The sequence below is a fragment of the Mandrillus leucophaeus genome, unplaced genomic scaffold (assembly GCF_000951045.1).
Source record: "Mandrillus leucophaeus isolate KB7577 unplaced genomic scaffold, Mleu.le_1.0 Scaffold39, whole genome shotgun sequence".
Classification (NCBI taxonomy): domain Eukaryota; kingdom Metazoa; phylum Chordata; class Mammalia; order Primates; family Cercopithecidae; genus Mandrillus; species Mandrillus leucophaeus.
The window spans coordinates 5887746-5898995 of NW_012104142.1; the positions used below are offsets into that span (position 1 = coordinate 5887746).

General features: G+C 36.8%; 1 protein-coding gene across 4 annotated transcripts in view; it reads left to right on the forward strand.

The window, feature by feature from the left end:
- ADK (adenosine kinase) overlaps positions 1-11250 on the forward strand; it is a 636511-nt gene that overhangs the window by 52329 nt on the left and 572932 nt on the right. For 3 of the 4 annotated variants that reach the window (XM_011991173.1, XM_011991170.1, XM_011991171.1), the window contains exon 3: positions 9700-9753. The exons of the other annotated variant lie outside the window; for it this stretch is intronic. In XM_011991173.1, coding sequence (XP_011846563.1) covers positions 9700-9753 — 54 coding nt within the window. The remainder of the gene's footprint in view (positions 1-9699; positions 9754-11250) is intronic. 4 annotated transcript variants of the gene reach the window in all.

Below are 11250 nucleotides of genomic sequence, written 5' to 3' on the forward strand. Positions count from 1 at the left end.
GCAGCCCTGGCTGCACCTCCCCTATTGGAGCCAGTGTCTTTGCAGCAGCTGCTCTAGACAGCCTGCTGCTGCCATCAGTGACACTACCGGAAGTTCGAGTAACCTCTTTGTTTTACATGTTTTACTAGCAGCTGATCCTAAGTGGCTAGTTGAGGTTTTATTTTATATTTGGAAGGTTTTAATCTTTAACCTTGATTTTCAAATAAGTACCTGAAGATAGAAAACAAGTATTTGGACCCTAACAATAAAAGAGTCTTCTCTATTGTTACTCCTGGCCATTTCTTCCAAATATATTCAAAAATTTACCTTATGATATAAACCGATTGTGTTTAGCCTACATTTTGAGCCACCATTAGATAAGTACTGTGTGTGTGTGTATATATGTATTTTTTTTTTTTTCAATTTTTTATTTTTGAGATGGAGTCTTGCTCTATCACCCAAGCTGCAGTGCAGTGGCGCAATCTCAGCTCACTACAACCTCTGCCTCCTCGGTTCAAGTGATCCTTGTGCCTCAGCTTCCTGAGTAGCTGGGACTATAGGTGTGTGCCACCACGCCTGGCTGATTTTTGCATTTTTAGTAGAGACAGGGTTTTACCATGTTGGGCAGGCTGCTCTCGAACTCCTGACCTCTGGTGATCTGCCCACCTCGGCCTCCCAAAGTGCTGGGATTACAGGCATGAGCTACCGCACCCAACCTAGATAAGTGGTATATTGCTATGGTGTGAATGATGGTATCCTCTCCAAAATTCATGTGGAAACTTATCCCCAGTGCTGCAGTATAAGAAGTGTGGCTCTTGGGGGTTGACCAAGTTATGAAGGCTCTGCTCTTATGAATGGGATTAGCACACTTGTGAAAGGACTCAAGGTTGAAGCGAGAGCTCTCCTGCCTTTACATTCCTTCTGCCATGTGAGGACACAGTGTTCCTCCCCTCTGGAGGATGCAGCAACAAGGTGCCATCTTGGAAGCAGAGAAAAGCCTCACGAGACACCAGTCTTGCCGGTGCCTTAACCTCGGGTTTCCCAGCCTCCAGGAATGTGAGAAATAAATTTCTATTGTTTACAAATTACCCCAAACAAAATAAGAAAAATAAAACAACAACAACAAAACATAAGAAAATAAATAAATAAATAAATAGCCTGGTCTGGTATTTTTGTTATAGCAGCACAAGGGGACTAAGATATATAACAAATGAATGAGATATATACTGATTAGTATCTTACACTATGAAAGTGAGTTCTAATTGTCAAAATTCATTTGATAAAATATTTTTCTGATTCTGTTTTTTTCTTTTTTTTTTTTTTTTGAGACAAGGTTTCTGTTTCCCAGTCTGGAGTGCAGTAGCACAATCATAGCCTACTCACTGCAGCCTCAAACTCCTGTCCCTCCCACCAAAAAAAGAATTGAAAATTATTGGGAACACCTGTGGCAGAAAGTACATGATTGAAAAGAATCTTTTCTAGTAAACTGTGGGGACACAGTGGACATGAGGGGATAGGAAATGTGGAACATATGAATACCTCCAGATGAGCCCTGGTCTGTAATTATGGAGATATGTATTAATAGGGATGAAAAAGGCAAGGAAGGAATGTGTAAGGTAGGTTTGCCTTGGTTTTTCCTGACACTAGATAAATATCATGAAAGTAAGAGGATTGAGAGAAGTAATGAAATGGTAATTGAGAAAAGAAAACCATCAATAAAAATGAAAATACTCAGTTTTGGCTGGGTGTGGTGGCTCACACCTGTAATCCCAGCACTTTGGGAGGCCGAGGTGAACGGATCACCTGAAGTCAGGAGTTAGAGACCAGCCTGGCTAAGATGGTGAAACCCTGTCTCTATTAAAAATAAAAAATTAGCTGGGCATGGTGGTGCACGTCAGCAGTCCCAGCTACTCAGGAGGCTGAGGCAGGAGAATCGCTTGAACCCAGGAGCAGAGGTTGCAATGAACCGAGATTGCGCCACTGCACTCCAGCCTGGGTGAGACAGTGAGACTCCATCTCAAAAAAAAAAAAAAAATGAAATGAAAATACTCAGTTTTATGACGGGAAGCTAGAATACTTGAGGAAATGTGTTTTTCTCACAGATCTAAACCTTTAATAAAATAAACATACAAACCTTATGTGAGTTTTTATTAATCTAAGTGTGCATGAAAGATGTTACTTAATGTTCACACCTAAAATACCCGAAGTAGCTGGCCGTGGTGGTGCTTGCCTGTAATGCCAGCTACTTGGGAGACTCTAACTGTTGTGCACGATGATTGTGCCTGTGAATAGCCACTGTACTCTATCCTGGGCAATATAGTGTGAGACCCTGTCTCTAAAAATTTAAAAAAAGGAAAATGCTCAAAGCAATTGGCCATAAATTTTAGTGCTGATTATTCATTGCCAAAAATTTACAACTGAATTATTTCTATAAATAAAAATGTATTACTTCTACAAATGGGTGTATGTTAGCTTTGAAAGTGAAAAAATTATTTGGTGTGTCAAGTGAGACTGCATGTGTTGGGTTTAAAGTTAGACATTTAATTGTTTTGCTTTAAAATGAATTGTAAACTGCTCTGACACTTTTATAGTTAATTTTTTTTTTTTCAGACGAAGTTTCACTGTCACTCAGGCTGGAGTGCAGTGGCGTGATTTCAGCTCACTGTAACCTCCGCTTCCCGGGTTTAAGCTATTCTCATGGATCAGTCTCCTGAGTAGCTGAGATTACAGGCATGTGCCACTGTGCCTGGCTAATTTTTGTATTTTTAGTACAGATGGGGTTTCACCATGTTAGCCAGGCTGGTCTTGAACTCCTGACCTCAAGTGATCCACCCACCTTGGCCTCCCAAAGTGCTGGGATTACAGGTGTGAGCTACCATGCCCGGCCTTTTAGTTAATTATTTATAAAGCTATTGCCATATTTTTTTCTACAACTTTCAACATTATGTTTTGTATATTTAGGCCTTTAATTGACCTAAATATTCTGTCCGGGATTTTGTTTAGTATTGTATTTATAGATTAATTTGGAAAAAAGAGATCTTTACCAACAAATTTTCTTATCCCTACAAATATTTCTTTCTTTATTTTAGGTATTCTTCTGTATCTTTTAATAACACATAAAATTTAAATAATGTAATATGGGTTACAAAATGGTTAGGCTGGTTTTTTAAAAACTTATACATCTTGTGGCGGTGATCATTTGCTAAATCTTGTTAGATTCAAAAATTATAAAAGTAAATGCTTTTTAGAAAAATATTCAGACCATATAGAAGTCAATAAAGTAGAAATGAAATCTGGGGTCAGTATCTTTGCAGCAGTGTGTGCTGTACACTAGAATGTTCCATGATTATGGAAATGTGTATCTGTGCTATCCAACATGGTAACCACTAGTCACATTTGGCTTTGATCACTTCAAGTGTGGCTAGTGCAACTGATGAATTTCAACATTTTATTTCATGTTAATTAAATTTTAATAGATATTAATTAGCATTTATGGTATTAACCAGTACAGCTTAGGTTTATTGTACAATTTTACATTTCTTTTGATATGTTTATATTTTTTAAAAGATATCTTCAAAAAAAGTTGTATCTCTTGTGTATATGATATATTTTTCTATAACATATTCTAGATTATTGGTGGTCGGAAATGCTTCTTTAGTTTGAATATTTTCTCTTGACTACCTTGTGACCCACATTAACAGATAGTCTTTGGTTATTCTGCTTCTCTCTTTCAAAATTCTAAATTCTTAGAATTTGAAATAAACTGCTATTTGAATCTTTATGTCATTTCACATATTGAGTGATTGCCCCTGAGTTGCTCTGGGGCTTCCTCAAAAAACAACCTAAATTATGGACACTAAATGAACACAGACTACTTTCCTTCATTTTGCCTAGATGTAAGATGCTGTTCTTTGCTGTTCAAACCTAACTTTGAATATTGAAGGAAATGGTACTTCTAAGGATACGTAAACATGGATTCTTTTTTAGCAGTTCATTTCACAGCTCAACACACACTTTTTGGAGCACATGTCTTGTGGTTACTGTTTTGCCAAATACTGAGAATACAATGTTAAATAACTATTTTGCCTTTAAACAGCTTGTAATCTAATTGAGGAGACAGATGTGGAAAGAAAATCACTTCTTCACAGTGGCATTAATAGAGGTTAAGAGTGTGCTCTGGAGCTGTGTGACCTTGGTTATCTATGGAAAACTCAGTTTCTTTGTGAGTAAAATAAGGATATTAGGGTTCTTGTGAGGATTGAATGAGATTATTTGTATGTTTGGCTTATGTTAGCTAATATTATTGGCTACTGAGGAGCTTGAAATCTCTCATGCCTTTATTATTGGCAATGGAGAGCACTTGTTGATTTAAGCAGGCAGATGACATGGTTGGGATTCACATTTTAGGATTATGTGAATTGCTTTGTCTGTTGTGGATCAATAGATTTGAGGAGGCTATAGTGATAAACCTGTTGAGAGATGGTGACTTGATCACTTTAGTTATGATACAATGGTTGGGAGAGAGAGTACAATGATACTTTTGTGTTATCAAGGTAAGACTTGATTGATTTAATGAAGAGGGTAAAGGAGTCAGAGATAACATTTGAATTTTTAGTTTTGGTGACTGAATGATGGTGGTATTTACAACTGAGTTAGGGAGTATAGGAGGAGGATGTGGAAGAGAGGGTTGAAAGATTGAATTGAGTTTTGTTCAAGCTTGAGATGACTGTGATACCCAGGTAGGCATATTCAGGAGACAGTTGGTTTTATGTTTCTTGGTGGATAGAAGAGTCATGGCTGGACTCCTTTTGTTTTTGGAGACAGGGTCTTGCTGTGTTGCCCAGTCTGGAGTGCAGTGAGTGGTGCTGTTTAAATCTAGTTTAATTCTTGTAGCCTTCCGGGCTTAAACAGTTCTCTTACCTCAGCCTCCTAAGTAGCTGGGACAGCAGGCATGTGCCCTACCGTGCCCAGCTAATTTAAAAAATTTTATTTTTTAGAGATGGGTCTCACTGTGTTGCCCAGGCTGGTCCTGGACTCCTCTCACCTCGTTCTCTCAAAGTGCTGGGATTACACGTGTGAGCTACGGTGCCTCGCCTGGACTCTTTAATTGTATTTAATTTTACATAGTTTGATGCAATATTATTCAATAAATGGTAGCTATTACCAGCACTATTTTTATTATTATGTAGGTGGTATTTAAAGCAACCAGTAGATAAAATTTCTAAAAAAAAGAGTAAAAAGTAAAAGGAGAAGTGGGCTGGAAGCTAGAACATTTAATAGATGGATAGATAAAGAATAAGTATAGAATGAGACTAAGAAAAAGCAGAACTAAGACAAGGTCTGATGAAGTATGATGAGTTTATATAAGACTAGCCAATAATACCTGCTGTAACAGAGATATCTAGTAAAGTAACACCTAAAAGGGTCCCCTGTATTTGAATGGGATGTCAGTGGCGCCTTCTGCCAGGCAAATCACAGTGCAAATATGGAGACAGAAGCCAGAAATAAAATGTATTAGCAAATAAATGGGAGGTTGATATAACATGGGCCCATTTTGTTGATGTGACCCAAGAGCTAAGCAGTGATAGTAGTATCTTCCAAGTACCAAATTAAAAAAATGTCCTTTAATAAAAAGATGTGGTTAGTCATTTTGAATAATTATCAATAAATTTTTTAAAATAAAAAGCATAGGAAAAATTAAGAATACAAAGAGTATAGTTCTATTTTATGTATTTAGGTTTAAATCTAGTTTAATTCTTTCAGCTTTCTCTAATTGAGTTTTAATCTTCATTTACTTTGCTAATGAGATTTAAAAATATTATTTTCTTAAACTTTATAACTTTTTGCTTTTTTATTCTAACCCTGTGATTTAATCTATTTCTTTATAAGCTTCTTAAATTTCAGTCCAGCTTTAGTCTTAAATAGTGTTGTAGCGATTAATGGTTTTGCCCCTCCCCCATTTTCTTCCTTTCTAATATATTTTAATCAACTTTTTTTTTTTTTATTGGAAGAGCCAATTAAATATGTTGTTTAAAATCTTGCCATATCCACACTGTCTACCTGATTGGTTTTGCCAATTCTGTAAAACTTTACTTGATACTGTTGGGATTCTTTGGACTATGTGGCAATATTTGTAGATTTATAGAAATTTTAGTGATTTAATTCTTGGAAGGCAATTTTAGTTCCAAGTATTTATAGAATATTTTATTGTCATCTGTTAACTGTGTAACATTAGGCATGGGCACCTCTCTTATGACTGTCCTATTTTGGAACTTCACAATCTGTACCTGCGCCTTTCAAGGCACTAAGTTCTGTGCCATGTCTTCGGAGGAGGAGCACATTTGAATAAAAAGTGTTTGTTTCAGTCTCAATAAAAGGCTTTTATAAAAGTTATGAACATTTAAAAGTGCCCTTTCCTCCCTTTTTGAGCTAATTGAATTCTTCATTTTACAGGGGTGCAAGATTCCAAGAAGAGGGGGCAGGGATGAGTATTTATTATAATTGTTAAATAATGCACTGGACACTTTTCGTGTAATGTTATTTGATCTGGATAGCAACCCTGTGACATAGGCAGTTTTACCTCATTAGAGAAATTAAGTGGCTTGCCCATTTCAGAAAACAAGTTAATGGCAGAATCAGGATGATACTGCAGGTTTTTTGATTTGTATCTAGTTATTTTTTCACTCAGTGGTTCTCTTTGTAGGGGCTAGAGGCAGAATAAAGAGGCCTCTCCCCTGTGCTCCCTCTTGCTTCCCCGTCTTCTGTTCTTTGGAGTGTATGTCATTTTTCTCCGGTAATTTAGGGCAGAAAAAATGTTGAGGACTATCACTGTACCATTTTGTTGTCTCTGATTTTTAGGAACTGTGTTCATGCTAAGAATTGATTATTAAAAGAATACCTATCTATGCCATTAGGAAACAAAACTCATCCAAAATATATAGGCTGTGCTTTGCATCATTCTATGAAAGACATGGTGGGAAGTTGAGTTACAGCTTTCTACTAAGTTGAAAGTAGGCTCTGTCGCCTAGGCTGGAGTGCAGTGGCACAAGCTCAGCTCACTGCAACCTCTGTCTCCCAGGTTCAAGTGATTCTCCTGCCTCAGCCTCCCCAGTAGCTGGGACCACAGGTGCCCGCCACCACACCTGGCTAAGTTTTGTGTTTTTAATAGAGATGGGGTTTCGCCACGTTGGCCAGGCTGGTCTTAAACTCCTGACCTCAAGTGATCCGCCTGCCTTGGCCTCCCAAAGTGGGGATTATAGCATGAGCCACTGTGCCCAACTAATGATTTTTAATAACTTTATATAATACTGATGAATCACTCTTTTTAGTGGACTCTAAATACCATCATGATTTGATACCCCTTTTATTCATTTATAAAAACATATAAACAACTTCCTTTTTTGACGTTTAAAAATTTTATAGTCCTTTCTGTCTTGAATTTGCATTTCTGTTACACTGTTCACACCAGATTCTATTCTTATAGGATGTATTTTATGCATAAGTTATATTTTGCATGTAGCATGCATACATTATGAAGGTAGTATATTTTTATGCATTACAGTCTTTCATGCATATTGATTACCCTATTATATGTCTTTACAGCCAGCCAAAATATGTGAATTTTAAAATATCTCTTAGTCATTAAATTGTAATTAGCACAGAGTAAAATAACAAATGTATTAAAATGTTGCTAAAGTATTTTTTATTTATTAAAAAAAATTTTTTTTCTCCTTCTCTGCCATCATAAATGTTGCTTCTCTTCCTTCAAAATGTTGCTAAATTATTAAACAGAAGAAAATAGGCTGGGTGCAGTGGCTCACACCTGTAATCCCACTACTTTGAGAGGATGAGGTGGGATGATCACTTGAGGTGAGGAGTTCGTGACCAGCCTGGCCAACATGGTGAAATTTCATTTCTACTTAAAGTACAAAAATTAGCTGGGCGTGGTGGTGCGTGCCTGTAGTCACAGCTACTTTGGGGGCTGAGGCACGAGAATTGCTTGAACCCAGCAGGCAGAGGTTGCAGTGAGCCAAGATCGCACCACTGTACTTCAGCCTAACTCTGTCTCAAAAAAAAAAAAAATAAATAAAAATAAAAAAAGTTTTGCAGACAAAATATGAATCATTCCTTGTTTAACACTTAAAAGGTTTTTATACTCAGGCAATACAATAGTGTATAGTTTCATTCAGAATAGGTGAGGAGTATGTCATCCTTTTTGTATTAATAAAAAGTGAATTTTAGGCCATTTTCTGTTACTTGGAATACCTGAAACTGGGTATTTTATAAGAAAATGAATTTATTTCTTACGGTTATGGAGGTTGAAAAGTCCAAGGTCAAAGGGCTGCACTTGGTGAGAACCTTCTTGCTGATAGGGACTCTACAGATTCCTGAGGTGGTGCAGGGTATCACATGGCAAGGGGCCTGAAACTGTTAATATGGTAGCTCAGGTCTCTTCTCTTCTTTTAAAGCCACCAGTTGCCCTCCCATGATAACCCATTAATCCATGAATTGATTAATCCATTTATGAAGGTAGAGCTCTCATGATCCAATTACTTCTTAAAGGCCCCACCTCTCAATATTGCCCCATTGGAGATTAAATTTCAACATGAGATTTGAGGGGGATCAAATATTCAAGCCATAGCAATGGGTTTAAAGGCACTTGTGAAAGAGGAGACTGGAGAGGAAAATCAACATGACCTTTCAAATGGATTTATGATCCATTTTCAGGCAGATTAATTTTAAATTTTATGAAAAGGTTGAGTATGAATGGGAATTGAAGACCTGGGAATTATCCATTGTTGTTTATCTGTTTCTGTGTACCCTTCAGAAAGTCTGTTTACCTTCAGCAGTACAAATACATGGTACTGTGAAAGATCCCTGATCTAATATTTATAGCAACCTGTATTTTATGACCAGAGAAACTGAGACTTAAAGACGTAGAGTACTTGCCTATGATCACTTAGCTAGTAAATGGTCAATCAAAAACTCCAAAACTTGAGGCTGGGTATGGTGGCTCATGCCAGTAATCCCAGCACTTTGGGAGGCTGAGGTGGTTGGATCACTTGTGGTCAGGAGTTCCAGAGCAGCCTGGCCAACATGGTGAAACCCCTTCTCTACTAAACATACAAAAATTAGCTGGGCATGGTGGTGCGTGCCTGTAATCCCAGCTTCTGGGGAGGCCGAGACAGGAAAATCGCTTGAACAGGTTGCACTGAGTCAAGATTGTGCCACTGCACTCCAGCCTTGGTGAGAGAGTGAGACTATCTTAAAAAAAAAAAACAAACAAAAAACAAAACTCCAAAGCTTTTCTTTCCCTCCTGTGTCATGCTGCTTAGTACATAGCCTGGTTCACAGTATATGATTACTATATAGTTAATGAATGATTTACATATTGTTTGTGAAGTCTAAAATACTTAACGTTGTAGTTGTTGCATCAGTTTTGAACTGCTGAATAAGTGTGACATTACAGATGATTCACTACAGAAGAATATTGAAGATCTTCAAAGCATGGTTAAGGTGATCTCCTTTCAGTTCCTGGAGTGGTGTTCCTGGAAATGACTAATAGAACAGCAAAAAACCGTCTACTTGGGCATTCTTGGTGTTTTATCAGTTAAGTCAGAGACCTATAACAGTGTTGGAGTGCTTGTTTTGAAGAGGTCAACTAACTTATGTTGATACTGTGTTTGTATGAAGAGTGTAATTTTCATTTCTGTTATGCAGGTATTCTCTGAAACCAAATGACCAAATCTTGGCTGAAGACAAACACAAGGAACTGTAAGTGCATTAAACAATTGGTTGTAAATAGTTTACTCTGTCTATGAAGTTGATATATGTATATGTAATCTGATTTTCAAAATTATATAATGACAAAGTGTAATTAAGACTATGACCTTAATCCTAACAGAATTATGATAACCTACACTATATAATTTATACTACATAAAGTTTACACAGGACATAATTTCTCCTGTATTCACATTAAAAGATGTAGTGTTGTATTCTGTCATCTAGACTAAAGTCTTATTGGGAAATATGTCATTTCATTTTCTCTTTCCAGATAAAATATTAAATTGTTCCTATTTTCTTTCTGACTGCTCTACCAGAAAAAAGTAAAAAATAAAAATACATTGTCACTGTTAATTTTTAGGTCTTATTCTGGTGGATCACCCACCTTCATGATAATGATGGAGAAATATAATTTTGTTTCTGTCACTGGTTTATGAAAAAGTAAATGTCAGTTGTTTGGTACAATGTAAAACACTTTTTAAATTTTATTTTATTTTTATTTTTTTGAGACAGAGTCTCGTTCTGCTGCCCAGGCTGGAGGCGCAATCTTGGCTCATTGCAACTTCTCATTCCTGGGTTCAAGCAATTATCCTGCCTCAGCCTCCCAAGTAGCTGGGATTACAGGTGCCCGCCACCACGCCTGGCTAATTTTTGTATTTTAAGTAGAGATGATGGGGTTTTCCCATGTTGGCTAGGCTGGTCTCCAACTCCTGACCGCAGGTGATCCGCCTGCCTTGGCCTCCCAAAGTGCTGGGATTACAGGTATGAGCCACTATGCCCAGCTGAAGATACTTTATTTTCACATCTAACTCAGGTCTCTCTTGGTTTAGTTTAATGTAACCTTCACTTGTACTCATATATAGGGACGGTAATTTTTTTTTGTGGAGGACTTCAAGACTATTATTTTCTTCTTGAGGTTAAGTAATATTTTTTTTCCAAATACTTTTAAACTGCTTTTTAAAAACTGTCTTGAACCTTTTGCAAATTATTTTCTTCTCTCCTGTTTAAGATAACATATAAATTGTTAATTATAAAATGGCAGGACCAATGTTCAGGGAAAGGATTTCCTTGTGCATTCTTACTGTTTACACATTCTATTATTATGCTAACCTTTCAACCATATTTTTATATTTGGTCTATCCTTATTTGAGTATAATCTCCATAGTGGGTTCTCAAATGTATTTATTGTCAAGAAATTTTTTGCTGTTTCTTTATTTCCTACTATAGTCAATGAGGGTAGGTGATTGTTACTGTAGCATTGGTTGGTTATTATTTGTGGGTCTGGTAACAGAGCTTCTTTTGCTTTGGGAATTAAGTAGTTGGTGAGCCTTAAAAGTTCCTTTAGTCCTTAGACTATGACCAGTATTAAAAATGCCAGAACTCTGCTTTTAAAGAATATATGTTATTTAATATGTAACCCATTTTAATGTGTTAATTCATTTGAAAGTTTTTTAACTGTCCAAGATATAATTCATCTCTATGGCT